This window comes from Schistocerca americana, chromosome 4, assembly GCF_021461395.2.
Source record: "Schistocerca americana isolate TAMUIC-IGC-003095 chromosome 4, iqSchAmer2.1, whole genome shotgun sequence".
NCBI classification, from domain to species: Eukaryota; Metazoa; Arthropoda; class Insecta; order Orthoptera; family Acrididae; genus Schistocerca; species Schistocerca americana.
In genome coordinates, this window is record NC_060122.1 from 502,521,560 (window position 1) to 502,543,231 (window position 21,672).

Sequence of the window (21,672 nt, forward strand, 5' to 3'; positions counted from 1 at the left end):
TCTTAAACAAAATCATGCTTGTGGAACTTCTTCCCTGATGTCACACCTTCACTGTGAAGACTACATTGCTGACTGATCATCAGCTAACTCCAACTGCTGTCAGCAAAAGAATTATGTCCCTCCAAACCCCACTCTCTGGAGGCAAATTTATGACTCTCATATCCGTCTGGATGCATATGTAAACACTAGAGACCAGTCTTACTACCTGCTGTGCACAGCCGTCATCCAAGTACCACCTAAAGTCAAGCTCTTACTATTTGGTGACTTCAGTGCTAGAATTGGTAGAGTTCATCAATTGTAGTGCAATGTGATGGGAAACAAGGACTTGGCACCTGTAATGCCAATGGTCTATGCGCTGAACATGGACTCTGTTTTACAAACAGTCAGTTCTACCTGCCTGATTGCTACAAGACCACTTGGATGCATCCTCGCTCAAAGCCGTGGCACATCCTTGGTTATATTATCACCAGGCAATGTGATAAAAAGGATGTCCTTGTCACCAAGATGGCAAGAAATGTTGAAGACTGCTGGACAGATCATAAGCTTCTATTTTGTCAGTACAGTATCTCAATTTGTCGCAAACCAGAAGGATACATCCACAACCTGTCATATGGAAATTCGAAATTTCCAAATTTCAAATTAAATCCATTGTTACACATTACAGAAATGTGATCTCAAATAAGATGGCTAGCATCCAGTCAGCAGTAAGAGTGTAAATCAGGAGTGGGTCACACTTCAGAAGGTTATTACTGAGTCGACTGAGGAAACAATTGGTTTTGTGAAGAAGGAAAGACCAGACTGGTTTGATGAAAATAAAGAAGAAATGTGTGTCAACTGAGGAAACAATTGGTTTTGTGAAGAACAAAGATAAGACTGGTTTGATGAAAATAATGAAGAAGTCTAATCAATTCCAAATGGGAAGCCAACCTATCCTTTCTCCAAGCTCCATCTTCCAATCTGAAAAAATCACATTTCATGGAACTTACAGGCAAATGCATGCACAAACTAAGGTAATTAAGAATAGCTACCGGCAACAAAAAGCTGAAAATCTGCAAAGACTAGCTGATACCTGTGATCTGCAAAATTTCCATGCAGGTATAAAGAAGATATAAGGTCCAATTCGATCCCCATCAGGGAAACCGAAAAGACTGCTGACAATTCCATCATTTTAACTGACAATGAAAAAATTCAAAGCGATCGAAGAAACATTTCTCTGCAAATGTAAATTGTGCCTCCAGTGTTGTTGTGCACTTTCTCTGTAATGAATCTCAGCAGCCCCAACAATCACAAATGGCAGTTCCATCCACATACAGAGACTTTTATAAAGCACTCAATCAACTAAGACCAAGAAAGCTCCTGACAATATCCCTCTCGAATTGATACAGAATGGATGTATACTGTTAAAGACTAGACTTTTTATACTGACGAGGAACCTCCCCATCGCACCCCCCTCAGATTTAGTTATAAGTTGGCACAGTGAATAGGCCTTGAAAAACTGAACACAGATCAATCGAGAAAACAGGAAGAAGTTGTGTGGAACTATGAAAAAATAAGCAAAATATACAAACTGAGTAGTCCATGTGCAAGATATGGAACATAAAGGACGATATGAAACAAGAAACGCCGTGGTCCAGTGGTTAGCGTGAGCAGCTGCGGAACGAGAGGTCCTTGGTGCCAAGTCTTCCCTCGAGTGAAAATTTTACTTTATTTATTTTCGCAAAGTTATGATCTGTCCGTTCGTTCATTGACGTCTCTGTTCACTGTAATAAGTTTAGTGTCTGTGCTTTGCGACCGCACCGCAAAAGCGTCTACTAATCGCACGGTCGCACGCTTTTGCGGTGCGGTCGCAAAGCACAGACACTAAACTTATTACAGTGAACAGAGACGTCAATGAACGAACAGACAGATCATAACTTTGCGAAAATAAATAAAGTAAAATTTTCACTTGAACCAAAGACCTCTCGTTCCGCAGCTGCTCACGCTAACCACGGGACCACGGCACTCCTCGGCTCACACTGCCCTTGATGTTGCCTAGCCGGCCGAAGTGGCCGTGCGGTTAAAGGCGCTGCAGTCTGGAACCGCAAGACCGCTACGGTCGCAGGTTCGAATCCTGCCTCGGGCATGGATGTTTGTGCTGTCCTTAGGTTAGTTAGGTTTAACTAGTTCTAAGTTCTAGGGGACTACTGACCTCAGCAGTTGAGTCCCATAGTGCTCAGAGCCATTTTTGTTGCCTATCTTGCACATGGACTACTCAGTTTGTATATTTTGCTTATTTCTTCATAGTTCCACACAACTTCTTCCTGTTTTCTCGATTGATCTGTGTTCAGTCTTTCAAGGCCTGTCCGCTGTGCCAACTTATAACTAAATCTGAGGGGGGTGCGATGGGGAGGTTCCCTTGTGAGCCTCTTAATTTGCGAAACTTGAGAAGATGATTTGAAGAATGCTGCCAAAATGGTTCAAATGGCTCTAAGCACTATGGGACTTAACATCTGAGGTCATCAGTCCCCTAGACTTAGAACTACTTAAACCTAACTAACCTAAGGACATCACACACATCCATGCCCGAGGCAGGATTCGAACTGGCGACTGTAGCAGCAGCGCCGTTCCGGACTGAAGCGCCTAGAACCGGTCGGTCATAAAAGCCGGCTAAGAATGCTACCACCATCACTATCTTCAAGAAAGGCAATTGCTGTACACGTGGGAACTACCGTGGTATATCGCTATTATCAATTGCAGATAAAGTTCTTACAAGAATTCTATTAAATCAGCTCCAGATTATTCCAGAGAGGATTTGCCTAAAAAAATGTGGTTTACAAACCTCCAGAGGCACAACAGATACGATTTTCTACGCTATCCAACTCAAGGAAAAATGCAGAGAGCAACAGAAGCCTCTGCATTTAGTTTGCTATGATCTGGAAAAAAGCATTTGATCCAGCACGTAGACTACGTGGAAGTGGTTCAAGCTTTTCATAATGTTTCGGCAGGTTCTTCACGGTAACTCTGCATAGGATTCGTTGCTGATATTCAGGATCTGAAACAAGGCTGTATGCTTGGTCCAACATTCTTTGTTCTTTATGTGCCTATCATGCTGTGTGAATCACCTGCAAGGCACCAGAGCATGGAGATTAAGTTTCGTTTTGACGGGGGTCTGTTCTGATTGGCAAGACTTTGTTCACAAAGATGTACCCCAGGTTTCCTGGTTGATGGAGCTGTGAGTCCACACATACGCTATGTGATCAAAAGCATCCTGACACCCCCAAGAACATACTTTTTCATATTAGGTGCATTGTGCTGCCACCCACTGCCAGGTACTCCATATCAGCGACCTCAGTAATTATTAGACATCGTGAGAGAGCAGAATGGGGCACTCTGCGGAACTCACGGACTTCGAATTTGGTCAGGTGATTGGGTGTCACGTGTGCCATATGTCTGTACACGAGATATCCACATTCCTAAACATCCCTAGGTCCACGGTTTCCAATGTGACAGTGAAGTGGAGACGTGAAGGGACACGAACAACATAAAAACGCACAGGCCGACCTCATCTGTTGACGACAGAGACTGCCGATAGTTGAAGAGGGTGGTAATGTGTAATAGGCAGACTGTATCCAGACCATCACACATGAATTCCAAACTGCATCAGGATCCACTGCAAATACTATGAGAGTTAGGCGGGAAGTGAGAAAAATTGGATTTCATCATCGAGCGGCTGCTCATAAGCCACATATCACGCCAGTAAATGCCAAATGACGCCTCAATTGGTGTCAGGAGCGTAAACATTGGACGATTGAACAGTGGAAAAAGGTTGTGTGGAGTGTGAATCACGGTACACAATGTGGCGATCCGATGGCAGGGTGGGGGTGGCGAATGTTCGGTGAACGTCATCTGCCAGCGTATGTAGTGGCAACAGTAGAATTCGGAGGCGGCAGTGTTATGGTGTGGTCGTGCTTTTCATGGAGAGGAGGGGGGGGGGCTGCACCCCTTGTTGTTTTGCGTGGCACTATCACAGCACAGGCCTACATTGGTGTTTCAAGCACCTTCACCCAAGCACCTGTTCATAATGCACGGCCTGTGGCGAAGTGGTTACACGACAATAACATCCCGGTAATGGACTGGCCTGCACAGAGTCCTGATCTGCATCCTATTGAACACCATGAGATGTTTTGGAACACCGACTTCGTGCCAGGCCTCACCGACCGACATCGGTACCTCTCCTCAGTGCAGCACTCCGCGAAGAATGGTCACCATTCCCCAAGAAACCTTCCAGCATCTGACTGAACGTATGCCTGCGAGAGTGGAGGCTGTCATGAAGGATAAGTAAGGGTGGGCCATCACCATATTGAATTCCAACATTACCGATGGAGGGCGCCACGAACTTGTAAGTCATTTTCAGTCAGCTATCCGGTTGCTTTTGATCATAGTGTTATGATTGCTAACCTAAAACAGGATTCATAACAACTTTCACCGACATTTTTCTTCGTCTAGCCTCGCAACATCCCCTTTCATAGTATATTTGAATCCAGTGCATCGTGGTTTTCTTTCACTTGCCTGTCATCCCTCCGAAATTTTTGTAGCTACATTATTTACAATTATTTTTCGAGAACTTGATTCCAAAGTAAAAAAAAAAATGCCAGCGTTGATTACATTTTGGCTTGTATGTGTATAAAATTACGTCTAATTGTTCTTCATACAGTTGGTGTTATCCAACAATATATATTTGTCTACATTTTCGTGTGCCCCCCCCCTTTAAAGTATAATTATTGCAAAAATAAAACTGCACAATACATCTTGTTTTATTTCAGCTTTTTTTGTGGACGCATTTAGCTTATTTCAATGAATGTTGGCAACAATCGGTAATAGAGGGCAATTTTTTCCATCTAGTGTTGTGAGTATATACATCACTGTTCTTCTGAAATTGTGATGGATTATTTATGACGAATTTCATAAGGGAATATATGTATTGCTACGGTGTGGTTAAGATGCTTAACTCCTTGAAGAGGTACGTACATGACGTACGCAGCTGAACCCACATGTAATTCTTATTGTTCGCTTTCGTGCAATGAAAACTTTCTAAGTGATGCGTTACTCCATAAAATTATTCCACAAGGCATTATTGGGTGGAAATATGCAAAATATGTCAGGAGGTTTATTCGTTTGTTTCCACGAATAACAATTATACGAAGAGCAAAAGTAGCAGAATTTGTTTTAGGAACTCAGTAATGTGCTTCTTCAAGTTGAAGTTTTCATCAATATGTACACCATAAAAATTAAAGCATTCTACTCTATTTACTGACTCCCGTTCGTGTATTACATAAATCTTTCATATGACTCTGTTTGTTGTACAAAACTGAATAGAGTGTTTTTTCCCCAAACTTTAGCGAGAGTCCATTTTCAGTGAACCACTTAATAATTCTTTGAAAAACATCATTAACAATCTTTTGCTTCGTCTCTATAATGGGATTTATTATAACACTAGTATCGTTTGCAGAAAGTACAAATTCTGCTTGTTAAATGTTAAGTGAAAGGTTATTCACGTATATTAGAAATAGTACTGGAACCTTAACTGAAGATACATGGGATCTGAAAGTGAAAAGAAGTAAAAAAACCCTGAAGCAAGACTTTTCATAAATGTGAGTGAGTGCAACCACAAAATAGTCTTTAAATATAATTAATTCTGATATGTAGATGTCCATACCAATCTCGTTGCAGTTGCACGCGATGCAGTAGCCATCTTCACGCTGGTAGAAGTTCTCCTTGCAGCGTTCGCAATTTGGCCCGTCTCTGTTGCCGGTGCAGTCGATACAATGTCCTCCGTGGCCCGTTTTCTCATACAGATCTTTGTCGAAGAAGCATCTGTTCGAGAAGCCGTTGCAGTTGCACGCTGAAAATGAGAAAGACAGGCTCCCATGTATTTATCGGTTGAAGAAGGACACTAAATACAGATAAAATAAAAAAAGGGAGTGCTCCTTGACTGGGTGCTGTTCTGCTATTTGTAAGATTACACAAGTGCTACTGGACGGCAGAATCCGTCTACTTCCTGGAATACCTTAGAATCTACATCTACATGGATACTATGTAAATCACATTTAAGTGGCTGGTAAAGGGTTCATCGAACCACCCTCACAATTTTCTATTATTTATTCCAATCTCGTATAGCGCGCGGACAGAACGAACACCTATATCTTTCCGTACGAGCTCTAATTTCCCTATATCTTTCCGTACGAGCTCTAATTTCCCTTATTTCACCATAGTGATCGTTTCTCCCTATGTACGTGGGCGTCAACAAAATATTTTCGCATTCGGAGGGGAAAGTTGGTGATTGTAATTTCGTGAGAAGATTCCGCCGTAACGAAAACCGCCTTTGTTTTAATTATGTCCACCCCAAATCCTGTATCATTTCAGCGACGCTCCTTCTCCTATTTCGCGATAGTACAAAACGTGCTGCCCTTCTTTGAACCTTCTCGATGTACTCCGTGAATCCTATCGGGTAAGGAACCCACACCGCGCAGCAGTATTGTAAAAAGAGGACGGACAAGCGTAGTGTAGGCAGTCTCTTTAGTGGATGTGTTACATTTTCTAAGTAGCCTGCCAATAAAACGCAGTATTTGTTTAACCTCCCCCACAAAATTTTCTATGTGTTCCTTCCAATTTAAGTTGTTCGTAGTTGTAATTTCTAGGTATTTAGTTGAATTTACAGCCTTCAGATTTGACTGATTTATCGTGTAACAGAACTTTAACAGATTGCTTTCAGCACTCATGTGGATGACCTCACACTTTTCGTTATTTAGGGTGAACTGCCAATTTTCGCACCATACAGATATCTTTTCTGAATCGTTTTGCAATTTTTTTTATCTTCTGATGATTTTATTAGCCGATAAACGACAGTGTCGTCTGCAGACAACCTAAGACGGCTGCTCAGATTGTCTCCGAAATCGCTCATGTAGATAAGGGACGGCAAAGGACCTATAACACTATCCTGGGGAACGCTAGGAATCACTTCTGTTTTACAAATCCAGTCAAATAACTGAGACGATATTCCATAAGCACGCAATTTCACTAAAAGCCACTTGTGTGGTACAGTGTCAAAAGCCTTCCGGAAATCCAAGAAATACGGATTCAAATTGAAATCCTTTGTCAATAGCACTAGACACTTCATGCTAGTAAAGAGCTAGTTGTGTTTCACAAGAACAATGTTTTCTAAATCCGTGTTGACTTTTTGTCAATAGACCGTTTTCTTCGAGGTAATTCATGATGTTCGAACACAATATATGTTCTAAAATCCTGCTGCTTATCGACGTCAGTGATATGGGCCTGTAGTTGAGTGGATTACTAATACTACTTTTCTTGAATATTGTTGTGACCTGTGCAGCTTTCCAGTCTTTGGATATGGATTTTTCGTCGAGCGAACGGTTGTATATGATTTGTTGCTGCACCCCAGAACAGTAATTAAGTATGGGATAAAATTTTGTTAGAACCGGCCGGGCGACGCTAAGTAGAACACGTCCGCCGGGTTTGCGAGTTTGACGTGACCAATGCCAACAGTGTGGGTGCCGAAGTACCAACAGACAGGGGCCTTATTGCCTCTAGTATGTGAGAGAGGACGCCAGGAAACACTTGATTCAGCATTTAGGCAACAGTGCAGAGTGAACACACCGCCCTTCTGTAATGAGGTTACAAGTAGTTAACTCCACCCAGGGATGACATAAGAGCACCTTTCGGGCCGCAAACTTTGCACTAAGGAACGATATGAAGCCTTGGAATTAAATATTAGGTCAGCCAAGAGCGCCGACAGGCTCAGAAAACGGGGGCACATTCGGTCACCTGCACTGTTGGAATCATGTCATCGACTGCTATAAAACCAGAGTGTGACCACTCCATCTGCAGCACAGATACCGATGGAAAGTTGCTCTACTAGTTGCAGGACAAAAACTAAACTAAACTCCGTCCGAACAAGCCTCGGAAGGCCCAAAGCTACCGACCGACCGCCATGTCATCCTCATCCGATAGGTGTCACTGGATGCGGAAATGGAGGGGCATGTGGTCAGCACACAGCTCTCCCGGCTGTTGTCAGTTTTCATGACTGGTGCCACTACTTCTCAATCAAGCAGCTCCTCAATTGGCCCTACAAGGGCTGACTGCACCCTGCTTTCCAACAGCGCTCGGCAGACACGAACAGTCACCCATCCAAACGCTAATCAAGTCCGACAGTGCTTAACTTCGGTAATCTGACGGGAACAGGTGTTACCACTGCGGCAAGGCCGTTGGTTAGTTGCAGGATGCCCTGATGAATACAACAAAGCGTCTACAGCTGCTGCCATCTTAAGAGTCCACTGCTACGAGTCCACAGCTACCTGGCTGCGGAGGAAACTTCGACTCTGCGAGCTACACTCTTTCTGATCATTACGGTGAATGACTGAAGATGAGGGGCGGCCCGATCTTCCGTGAATGAAGAACCAATCTGCACGCCCCTAAGCTGTTCAGCTTGGGAGCAGGACGCCTGTGCCGACCATCCTGGACATTAAAAGTACCGTCTTATTGGCTGTCTGCTGAGGCCGTCTCTCGGGCTGTCCTTCGTGTAGCTGTTGGATCTTCTGCCCACACGCCATCTCGGCAACCGACAACAGAGGCGTGCAGATTTCTGGGATCGAGCCCAAGCACAGCTTCACTCAACGACAGCACTGAAGCAGTCGTAATCTAGAAGACTCGTTCAAACACAACAAAGCTTATATTGCATGCTCTGAGCAGCGGACCTTACACGCCAATGACTTCCTCATTGAAAGATGGTTCCAAAAATTTTTGTTACGTGTGTAGACATAGATTACCCAGGTGGTATTTCATGCGGCAACCACTGCCAAGGAAATACTTAGTGGGGGTTTTTAGCTGAGTTATATTATGTTCATGGCGATGAGACCGATTAGTCTTGTTGTGTCATCACCCTCAATCTACGAGGCTGATCCAAGACGCAAGGTAAAATGTTCAAAATGGTTCAAAAGGCTCTGAGCACTATGGGACTTAACATCTGAGGTCATCAGTCCCCTAGAACTTAGAACTACTTAAACCTAACTAACCTAAGGACAACACACACATCCATGCCCGAGGCAGGATTCGAACCTGCGACCATAGCGGTCGAACGGTTCCAGACTGAAGCGCATAGAACCGCTTGGCCACACCGGCCGGCAGGTAAAAGGTCTCCTGCGAGAAAATGTTAATGCAGGAAATCAAATAGATACACAAAGTTAGCAAGACACAGGTGCATATTACTATTACACATAGTCGGCATTGTTGTTTAAGCTTTTGTTTCAGAGGTAAGTCAAAATCGGCAAGAAATAAATCAGGGTCCAAGTCTAGTAGCCACTTAACAACCGTCTCCTGAACGTAGGTAGTAGTTCTGCAAATGGCGACGGACCAAGTGCGTCTTTAACAGTTCATACCACCCATCACAAACGCCGGATCGAGTCAAGCATAAAGGTGACTTCTCACAAAACTGCATGCTTGACAGTCACGCATACACAAATTGGTCACACTGCCACACACGTCAAGCAAGCTTGTACAAGCATCAGGCTGTTTAAGGAAGCTGTCCATCTCAGACGACGATGCGCTGCCTTTAGCAGGAAAAGTGACGTGTGAAGAAAAAAGTGGTTAAAGAAACGAAAAAATCATACCCGTATTAACTATTCGCGGTAGACACTCTGCAGCAACTGTCTCATAGTATTGCTCTTTTTCCTCTCTTTTTTTCTCTCAATGCAATATTGTATTCTTTCACTTGTCCTACATTACAGTAAAATCTTTGTGCAGAATGTAATGTAACAAGGAAAACGAACATAAAATCAAATCAAACCACTGACGAGTGCTTGCACATGCCTCCCCATTCTTGGTGCACACTCTCAAGCATGCACACGTTTGGACGCTTGCATAAGCATGCATATTCGAAATTCGATCAACGTCACGCTTCTTGTACAACCGTGATGCCTGTGTGACTCTGCACTACACACGCTCAAGAATGCATAAGTAAGCATGCAGTTAAGCTGGTAGCCACCTTAATCAAGACCTGTGCGGTCGGGCATATCGTGCAACAATACACATTCTGAAAGCAATCCTCGTCGTTCCCGATTGGCACAACAGCTGACAATATTTGTGGCCACTCGACGAGTGAGTAATCGATCAGCAGCACATCCTACATGTCCTGAAAGAATGTGGCCATAACTTAAGCGCTCCCTAGACAAGTCAATAATACAGGGTGATTCAAAAAGAATACCACAACTTTAGGAATATAAAACTCTGCAACGACAAAAGGCAGAGCTAAGCACTATCTGTCGGCGAATTAAGGGAGCTATAAAGTTTCATTTAGTTGTACATTTGTTCGCTTGAGGCGCTGTTGACTAGGCGTCAGCGTCAGTTGATGCTAAGATGGCGACCGCTCAACAGAAAGCTTTTTGTGTTATTGAGTACGGCAGAAGTGAATCGACGACAGTTGTTCAGCGGGCATTTCGAACGAAGTATGGTGTTAAACCTCCTGATAGGTGGTGTATTAAACGTTGGTATACACAGTTTACAGAGAATGGGTGTTTGTGCAAAGGGAAAAGTTCTGGACGGCCGAGAACGAGTGATGAAAATGTAGCACGCATCCAGCAAGCATTTGTTCGCAGCCCAGGAAAATCGACTCGCAGAGCTAGCAGAGAGCTGCAAATTCCATAATCAACTGTATGGAGAGTCCACATGGGCACTTATCTGTCCGTAACTACCTGAACGTCAACTACCCGAGGCGATGGATCAGCCGCCAGGCAGCCCGTGACAGAGCACTTCATCACTGGCCTCCAAGAAGCCCTGATCTTACCCCCTGCGACTTTTTCTTATGGGGGTATATTAAGGAGATGGTGTTTCGGCCACCTCTCCCAGCCACCATTGATGATTTGAAACGAGAAATAACAGCAGCTATCCAAACTGTTACGCCTGATATGCTACAGAGAGTGTGGAACGAGTTGGAGTATCAGGTTGATATTGCTCGAGTGTCTGGAGGGGGCCATGTTGAACATCTCTGAACTTGTTTTTGAGTGAAAAAACCCTTTTTAAATACTCTTTGTAATGATGTATAACAGAAGGTTATATTATGTTTCTTTCATTAAATACACATTTTTAAAGTTGTGGTATTCTTTTTGAATCACCCTGTATTGTACAGTATTACCGAAATTCCCTACAGATAGCTCAACAATACTGAGGTTCGGAATGCTGGACGAAGATTATTATTACTACAGCGAGTAGCCTTACTCCACGGAATGAGGCCGACCAACAGGAGAAATCCTAGTCGGGGAGCGGAAGAAAAAGGAATGTTGGACGATCAACGCACTGATGCTGCGACAATTACTCTACTTTGTTCAAATGGCTCTGAGCACTATGGGATTTAACATCTATGGTCATCAGTCCCCTAGAACTTAGAACTACTTAAACCTAACTAACCTAAGGACGGCACACAACACCCAGTCATCACGAGGCAGAGAAAATCCCTGACCCCGCCGGGAATCGAACCCGGGCGTGGGAAGCGAGAACACTACCGCACGACCACGAGCTGCGGACCTCTACTTTGTTGCAAGCAGAAAAGAAAGATGATGAAAAATTCATTGGGGGAGGGGGGGGGGGAGCGTCAAAGATCACTTACGAAAACTTGTGGAGAGTATGGAAGTTGAAGGGAAAAAAAAGAAAGATTATTATAACTTTCCGGTGTTGAGGGTGTTGAAGGTCCAATATTTGATACATTACTGACAATGCGTCCACTTGCACATGCATTTGCCGTCCCACCTCCCACCCCATCAAGCCCTCTGGAATCTGGAATGTAGAGTTTTTATTCATTATAAAATTCTCACACATTTCTGGAAGCGCTTTCCCATGATTCCGCTAAACGTCTCATTCAACGAAATATATGACTACGAGGATGGTTGCAGTGAGACATTTCTACATCTTTAGCAACTGCTCTATAGCCTTCGTTTATTTGTTGGTTTTAAGAATCACAGTAATCTTCCTAGCAAAAATCTGAGTGGTTAACCATAAATTTTCCAGGATACAATATGTTATTTGTGTCGTTTCTAAAATTTAGCTCTTGTGGCATGACAATTCTCGAAACTGACCAGCTCGTTTGTATATAAAAAATGGCGATTTTAGATTCTTGTGCAATCATGAATCATGTGACATATGTCCAGGATGCATGCTTTATAAAAGCAGCCAGAAGAAAAGTTAGGCTTTAAATCAATTAGTATTTCATTTTTGGGTATAGTCCGTACTCTGCTTTATTTCAATTAAATTTGGTTTCGTAAATTTAGATTTTTTTGAATGAATTGCTGTGTGTAATTCTTTTGAATGAGTTAGGGAGTACCGCAACAACTCGAGTACTGGAGTTTTTCTGATTGGGTGTCTAATTCATTATCCAAAAGGAATTATACATTTCCTGCACTTTGTGCAGGGCTTTGTGCTACGGTTCTGTGTGTCTACGAAGCCGGCCGGTGTGACCGAGCGGTTCTAGGCTCTTCAGTCTGGTCGCAGGTTCGAATCCTGCCTCGGGCATGGATGTGTGTGCGATGTCCTTAGGTTAGTTAGGTTTAAGTAGTTCTAAGTTCCAGGGGACTGATGACCTCAGAAGTTAAGTCCCATACTGCTCAGAGCCATTTGTGTCTACGAGTCGATGGGGAACCATCTTGCAGTCCAGAACATGCTGAATCGCGCCATGCAAATTTTGGCTGAGATGAAGGAAACTGTTTGGTCTTTCGGTTCTTCTATCGTAATCGTGAAGTATCTACAGTTTTGAACGTTTTGGTGAAGAACTGAGAATTTTATGTAATTTGGTCTGTTGCCGTGCTTAAACTCTGCGTGGCGTGTTTCGTGAACATCTCGGAAAATTTTGGCGAGCATTTTTTTATACGATGACTGAACGACGTGGTGTAATAACTCGCGAATAGCAGTGAGTCAGTGACTGTATGGGACCTAAAAATCTTTCGGGTCGGACTGGTAAATTTAACGGCTGCTTACGCCTGAATACGTATAGTAAAAATGGTAATTAACTTGTATCATTACTAGTTTAGGCAGTAAATACGGACTCTATAGCCATTTACCACTTGCTTTGGGGTCAATAAAGCCTAATTAGTTGAACTTTAAACCTTTTACACAGACCTGAAATTTTTATGAACTTGCAGGCGCTGCGTTTAAGCTTGAGTTATTCGACCTTTGTTTGGCAGGTGTTTAGTCGGTGTTTCTTCAACGCTGCTTTTCATAGACTGAGGTAGTATCTACCGACGTAGTGTGAAGGGGACGGACATCAAGAAGCCTACCTTGAAGGTGAACTGAACTGTTAGGGTACGAAGAACGAACCCAGCTTCCCACAATAGCATCAGATAGTCTTTCCTGAAAGGAAAGGAAACTGTATTAGATATTATACCAATGGGACAAAAGTCATTGGATGGCGATATGCACATATACCGATGACAGTAGTATCGCGGAAGTAAGGCATAAAAGCGCAGTGCAATGGCGGAACTGTTTTTTGTACTCAGGTGATTCATGTGAAAAGGTTTCCGACGTGATTATGGCAGCACGACGGAAATTAACAGACTTTGAACGTGGAGAGATAGGTGGATCTAGACGCGTCGGGCGTTCCATTTCGGAAATCATTAGGGAATTCAATATTCCGAGATCCACAGCCTCAAGAGTGTGCCGAGAACACAACATTTCAGGCATTACTTCTCGCCACAGACAACGCAGTGGCCGACGGACTTCACTTAACGACCCAGAGCGATGGCGTTTATGTAGAGTTGTCAGTGCTAACAGACAAGCAACATCCCATGAAATAACCGCAGAAATCAATGTGGGATGTACGACGAACGTATCCGTTAGGACAGTGCGGCGAAATTTGGCATTAATGGGCTATGGCAGCAGACAACAGACGCGAGTGCCTTTGCTAACAGCGCGACATCACCTGCAGCGCCTCTCCTGGGCTCGTGACCATATCGATTGGACCAGAGACGACTAGAATATGGTGGCATGGCCAGATGAGTCCCGATTTCAGTTGGTAAAAGCTGATGGTAGGATACAAGTGTAGCGCATACCCCACAAAGCCATCGATCCAAGTTGTCAACGAGGTACTGTGCAATCTGGTGGACGCTTCATGATTGTGTGGACTGGGTGCTCTGGTCCTTCTGAACCTATGATTAACTGGAAATGGTTATGTTCGGCTATTTGGAGACCATTTGCAGCCATTCATGAACTTCGTGTTCCCAAACAACGATGGGATTTTTATGGATGACAATGCGCCGTGTCGTCGAGCAACAAGTGTTCACTATCGGTCTGAAGAACATTCTGAACAGTTCGAGGGAATGATTTGACCACCCAGATGGCTCTAAATTAATCTCACCGTACATTTATGGGTCATAATCGAGAGGTCAAGTAGATACAGGTCAAATAGATACAGAAAGAACGTGCCAGACAACTTTCAGGAGACAACCCTACATGTTCTGGCGAATTACAGGAATTATTCGGGAGCGATCACGTGTCAAAGTCACCAATTTCTCAAGAGCTCTTCTAGGCTCGCATGCCCTTGCGCCATCCTGCGACAAAGCAAGCGACCAGCCTACTTGATAGAAGGGCTGCAGCGTGGGAGGAGAACTTCACCTGCTTTTCAGCCTCGTCCCGGAATCGTGACAGCAGTTAGCGCTAATGGGCGGCGCGTTAACATGTTTATGCCCGCCTGCGGTGGGTCCCACGCGCACGCCGTGGTCCCACTCAGCGCATCTCGACTTCTCACCTGTCTGCTGCAGAACGTACACAGGCTTGTCGAGGGCGACGAAATCACCACCCGTTTCCAGATATACACTCATTCGATGCTGCAAGCGCTAAGTACACGTATAGACGTTTCTCAGACTTGGTATATGGAGATCCTTGAGTTGCTCATAACGAAACTGAAATGTCGAAGAGCAGAAAGAGAGAAATAGAGAGAAAAAAAAAAACATTGTCCAAGACAGTTCCCTCTAAATATTCAGTTACGTGTTTTCTTCCATTCTTTTAGCGCTGAGATGGTGTGTATAGAAATATGTACCTAATATAGTTGATGTCGCAAGGACTTCTTTCCAGTGTTATGTATAGATGTCAGCGATAATAATATTACTAATATTCTTGTGCGATATTCAGTTGCAGATCACGTTTCTGGAGGGGCGTCGGGTGCAGGGGGGGGGGGGGGGAGAAGGGGCGCGGCGGCAAGTAGAGGGGGAAGGAAACAGTGACAGTTTGTTAGCGTCTCTCCACCCTCCCTTCGCCAAATATAACTTTTCTTGGTCACCACTTTCAACGTGCTAAGGTGCGTAGAATTGTAATCAACATCTCACCACTCGCCCTTGCCTTCTTGTCGATACCACTTTCAGCATACTAAAGTGCCTAGTATTTTAATTACAATAACAATAAAATAATAATAATTTGGACAGAACACACTGCTGAGCTTTTGCGCGCGACCTATCGGTTCTATTCCAGAACATTCGAACAGCAAAAAAACAAATAGAAATTTTTAAAGAAACACCAGGAAATGTAGGTTTCCAACTATCGTTTGGGAAAAGCAACGTGGCTCTCGAAATGTTAATAATTAAGTATGAGAAAGTCAAGAGAGCCTCTCAGTTAAGGTATTTAGGCGAAACCAATCAAGGGACTTTCCCGAAGCCGCGCGGAGTGGCCGCGCGGTTAGAGGCGCCATGTCACGAATCGGGCAGCCACTCCCGCCGGAGGTTCGAATCCTCCCTCGGGCATGGGTGTGGGTTGTCTTTAGCTTAAGTTAGTTTAAGTAGTGTGTAAGTTTAGGGACCGATGACCTCGGCAGTTTGGTCCCATAGGAATTCACACACATTTGAACTAGCCCGAAGGAGACACGAAATTCGTTGCCACGAGGTGGCAATAGCTTTCGCTCTTACAAGAAACATCCATAACAAAAATGCATCTCAAAATACGCTAAACTGAGACACTACAACACAGTCAACCTACCAGCGTGTCTTTATGGGGCTGAATCATTCATTTTAAACAGACAACGAAAAGTAGTCAGGAGCATTTTAGGTCCAAATCATACTGACGAAAGAACATACGGACCAAAAGCAAAGAAAGAAACTGAAAAGTGTACCAACATATATTCGGATATGAAAAAAGTGCATGGTAAAATCTATGGGTATATTATGAGAATGGAACAAATCATATTAACTAGACTGGCTGTAGAATTCTACGAAGGTCACAGTGAAACTAAAACTGAAACAATAGCTCGGCGTCCATTTGAATAAAAGTGCGGCTGACAGTAAGCACAGAAAGACAGTAAGAGGAGCTTGAAAGCTATTGATTCCGGCTGAGATACAGAATGTCGACAAAAATATGGGAAGACCACAACACAATACATTTCCAGGCTAAATACGGTGTTGGAAACCCGTTGGCATCCAAAACAGCTTCCAGTCGTCTCGGAATGGATAAAAACAGGTCTTGTATGGTTTTGAACAGAATCTTATACCATTCTTCCCGCAAAACAGTGGCAAGTTCAGATAACGGCGATTGAGGTGCATAACGATCACGCACCCTTCTCTCCAAAGTACACCATAAAGGCTCAATAATATTGAGATCTAGCGACTGTTGCGACCAGAGGAGATGCCACAATTCATAGCCACGCTCACAAAAACAGCCATGGACAATGTGAGATGTGTGAAACCTGGCCCCGTGGTCTTGGAACAAGCACTGTGGGATGGATTTGATCAGCCAAGCCGGCCGGAGTGGCCGAGCGGTTCTAGGCGCTACAGTCTGAGGTCATCAGTTCCCTACAACTCAGAACTTAAACCTAACTAACCTAAGGACATCACACACATCCATGCCCGAGGCAGGATTCGAACCTGCAGCGGTTCCAGACTGTAGCACCTAGAACCGCTCGGCCACTCCGGCCGGCTTAAGGAGTTCACTCTGCGTTATATTGGTGTTGACAGGATTCGCGAGTGCAATATTTTTTGCAGTGACTTTTTCAACTGTAGTCCTCTTACTTATCGTCACAATCCTCTTCAATGAACATCCGTCACGATAACTCAACAAACACTTCCGTTCGCGTTGTGTTTTGGTCGACGATGTTTTTCCGCTTTCATTGTATGCGATATAACTATTCGATTCGGAGCCTCTTGAAACAACACCAGACACATCGGCTATCTAGGTTAAGCCGGCTGGAGTGGCCGAGCGGTTCTAGGCGCTACAGTCTGGAACAGCACGACCGCTACGGTGGCAGGTTCGAATCCTGCTTCGCGCATGGATGTGTGTGATGTCCTTAGGTTAGTTAGGTTTAAGTAGTTCTAAGTTCTAGGGGACTGATGACCTCAGATGTTGAGTCCCATAGCGCTCAGAGCCATTTGAACCATTTATCTTGGTACGGAAACATCCACCATACGAGCCCCAGCTTTTCTCCGACGTTCGAAATCGTTTAGCTCCGACATCATTCACGCATAATTACACTATCGCTCAAAAGTTTTTGAACATCAGCGACTTTGAGGAAAAAATGGCAATTGGGCCCAGAAATGTTAGAAATACTCGTAAGTCAGATTTGGCATAATCTTTTATTGAAACTAAATACAGACAGTCAAATTTTACTTCCCTCAGCGTAGCCTCCTTTGGTTTTAATCAGTGTTCTGCAAACGCGAGACATTCCCGCTGTCAGCTTCATCAGAGTTTCCTCGGTGATATACCGCCATTCCTCTTGTAGTTTGATCCAGAGGTGATAAACGTTGGTAATAGGCCTTGATCACTCTATGCAAGTGATCCCAAAGCAGCTCAATAGAATTACAGGCGGGAGAATGGGGCGGCCAGATCATGTTTCTCAGTTTCTTCCTTTTTTTTTCTAAATTTGCCAAATGCGCTGTACACAGTTTTGAATTGTGTTTAGGGTTGTTATCTTGCTGTAGGACTAATCCCTCGCCAATCAAACCTTCTCCGCATGGCTTTGCATGATACTGTGGAATGCGATGGTAATCCTTTTTTTTCATTGTTCTGTTTATTTGTACAAGATCGCCAGGCTTACCGGCTCCAAAACATCCCCAGACCATGAGGGAACCGCTTCCATGCTTTAATGTTTGAGACACACATTGGTGTGAGATTCGTTCACCTGGCAACCGGCGAACAAACTTACATCGCTTTGTGGCAAAGACCTCAAATCTGGATTCGTCAGTGAAAAGTACCTTTTTCCACTGATTTACTGCCGAACTTTCATGTTGTCTTGCCCAGTGTAGCCTGTTTTGCCTATTAATAGCCGTCAGTAATGGTTTCTTAGCCGCCACACGCCCGGTAAGGTTCACTGCCTGAAGACGTCTTTTCACAGTACTTACACTCACCGGCTTTTCCCTATTATGGCTGAGCTCTGCTGCTAAAATTGGCGCTGCTTTGAAACGATCACGTTTACTTGTGACTACTATATAATTATCATCACTTTCTGATGAGACTTTTGGCCTACTCTTTCGAGGTAGATCCATATTCTGGCCAGTTTCCACATGCCTCTGCAAGGTGTAATGGACACATCCCAAGGAAATATGTTCTTGACATGCTATTTGTCGCACGCAGACCGACTGCAGGTAAAGGCACAATTGTAGGACATTTTTCTGTTGAAAGTTCCTTTCTTCGTTCCATTATAGATGTCTAAACTGACACTCACTGAAGTTCACTATCTCGTGCATAACTACATGCCCCTCTCTTACCTGCAACTGTGTTTACAGATGTGTTGCCGTCCTATGAACGGCATCTAAGGAGGAAAGATTATATTATGCTACCACAATACAAAATTATAGGCATGCAACGCTTGGAACCTGAACAGCGTAACAACAGAAGGTTACGTTTTGAACGACTCCATTTTTAAAAACGTGGAACACTACTCTTAAACGTTATGTTGAGCAAACAATATAGCTAATTCGTATTTGAATCTTATAACTAGCTTTTTTTATTTTACTTTCAGTGCATTCGAAAACTCTTGAGCGATAATGTACACACAACACTGTTCTGAACACGACTGACACTTGCAACGTATTAAAGACATTGTAAAGGTGCCGTTCAAGGTCAAATACAACAGCGTAACCTGCAAGCTTGGCTACCACCAGCATTTATGCTGAAGCACGCATTTCTCACGGTTTTTCCATATTTTTGTCCAACCACCTAAGTGTGCAATATTGCGATGTAAATGGACCAAGCATTTCTACTGGGCTGCATAGGCTGGACAGATGCCTGTGATACGGCCCACAGGGAGGCGACGTCGTTGAAATACAAGAAGGGAACAGCGTGGGACAGGTCGTAAGACAGAGGTCCCGCGTCGTGTGTCCGACGCGCCCTTTGGGCAGGGCGGTGCCTGTGACCCTTGACCCCGCCAGGAGGGGGCCAGCCGGCGCCGTCTCCCTTGGGAACATCCCTCCACCCCCATCCGCGCTCCAGGTTCATCCCGCAAGCCGCGCGGGCCCCCCAGGGAGTCGGAACCGGGATCTGTTTCCTCTCTGTACAGCTCAGCTGACCTACGATGGGTTTGCAACAAAAAAATCTCACGCACTGATTGTATTAGTCAAAAATATTCCGCACTATGTTGTTGCTTTGGTTAGCATCTATCAGATTGTTCTGAGGCACTTCGCAGTTCCTGTCGCGTACCGAGATGGCGCACAGGTAAGACACTGTAGTGCTCGTATTCTGGAAGACTTGCAATGAAGTGACAAGATAGCGATATGCACATGTACACATGGCAGTCGTATTGCGTACTCAAAATATAAAAGAGCAGTGCATTGATGGAGCCGTCATTTGTACTCATGTCATTAATGAGAAAAGGTTTCCGATGTAACTATGGTCGCACGACAAGAATTAACAGACTTTGAACGCAGAATAGCACTTGGAACTAGACGTATGGGACATTCCATTTCGGAAATTGCTAGGGAATTCAATATTCCGAGATACACAGAGTCAAGAGGATGCCGGGAACATCAGATTTCAGGCGTTAACTCTCACCACGGACAACGCAGTGGCCGACGGCTTCGACTTAACGTCCGGGAGCAGCGGCGTTTGCGTGGAGTTCTAAGTGCTAATACACAAGCAACGACGTGTGAAATAACTGCAGAAATCAATGTGGGACGTACGACCAACGTATCTGTTAAGACAATGCGGCGAAATCTGGCGTTAATGGGATATCGCAGCAGACGACCGACGCGAGTGCCTTTGCTAACAGTACGTCATCGTCTACAGCGCCTCTCCTGGGCTCGTTACCATATTGGTTGGACCCTAGACGACCGGAAAACCGTGGACTGTTCAGATCAGTCCCGATTTCGGTTGATAAGAGCTGATGGTAGGGTTCGAGTGCCACGCAGACCCCATGCAGCCATGGGCCCAAGTTCGTAATGGTGCGCGCTGTGTTTACCTGGAATGGAGTGGATCCTCTGGTCAAGCTGAACCTACCATTCACTGGAAATGGTTAAGTTCAACTACTTGAGGAATATTTGTAGCCATTCATGGACTTCATATTCTCAGACAACTATGGAATTTTGTGGATGATTGTGCACCATGTCACTGGGTCACAGTTGTTCACGATTGGCTGGAAGAACATTCTGGACAATTCGAGCGAATGATTTGGCCACCCAGGTCGCCCGACATGGATCCCATCGAACGTTTATGGGACATAATCGAGAGATCAGTTCGTGCACAAAATCCTGCATCGGCAACATTTTTGCAACTGTGGGCGGCTGTAGAGGCAGCATGACTCAATATTTCTGCTGGAGACTTCCAGCGAGTTGCTGAGTCCACGCCACGTCGTGCTGCTGCACTACGCTGGGAGAAAGTAGGTCCGACACGATATTAGGAGGTATCGAACGACTTTTGTCACGTACGTGTATTCCAGACAATGCTTCTGTTTTGCTCAGCATCCATCAGGTTGGTCTGAGGCACTTCGCGATTCGTGTCGGCTAACGAGGTGACGCACAGAGTAAGACGCTGGACTCGTATTCGGGAAGACTTCCACGGAATTCCAGATTTTCGGTGACTTCCTTAAATATCATGAGGCAAATGCCAAGACAGTTCTTTTGTAATGCCATGCCTAATTTCCTTCCGTAATAGGAGTACGGTTCCGTCTCCTACTGAATTTCTAGTCGACGGGACGTAAACTTCTATTCATCCTCCTTCCTTCTATCCCTCCAAGGTATTCCGCGTGAATATTGAATCCTCCATCGTCTATGATCTGCATTATATACTTAAACTGATGTCCGAAACATTACTCGTTCGAGTACTGTCAGCAGCGTGTTGATTCACCTTTGGAACGCCGAATCTTCGTGGCATGGATTCAACAAGTTTTCGGAGGTGCGTGGCACCAAACGTGTACGCATAGGGCATGCAGTTCCCATAAATTACGGGTCGATTTGTGGGCGCAGAGCTGTCACTTCATAGCGTCCCAGATGTGTTCGATCGGATTCAGATCAGGCAAATTTTGTGGCCAAGGTAGCAATGTGAGTTCACTACCACGCTCCTCGGACCCATGCAGCACGATTCTGGCCTTGTTGACACGGACAATTATCCCACTGGAAGATGCCATCGCCATCGGTAATCAACTGGTCCGCAATAATATTGACGTAAAACTTTCTGGCAGATTAAAACTGTGTGCCCGACCGAAACTCGAACTCGGGACTTTGCCTTTCG

At 44.5% G+C, this 21,672-nt stretch overlaps 1 protein-coding gene across 2 annotated transcripts in view; it reads right to left on the bottom strand.

Annotated features, from left to right (window-relative positions):
- LOC124613962 (laminin subunit gamma-1) overlaps positions 1–21,672 on the bottom strand; it is a 1,180,138-nt gene that overhangs the window by 63,784 nt on the left and 1,094,682 nt on the right. For both annotated transcript variants that reach the window (XM_047142745.1, XM_047142746.1), the window contains one exon: positions 5,696–5,881. In XM_047142745.1, coding sequence (XP_046998701.1) covers positions 5,696–5,881 — 186 coding nt within the window. The remainder of the gene's footprint in view (positions 1–5,695; positions 5,882–21,672) is intronic.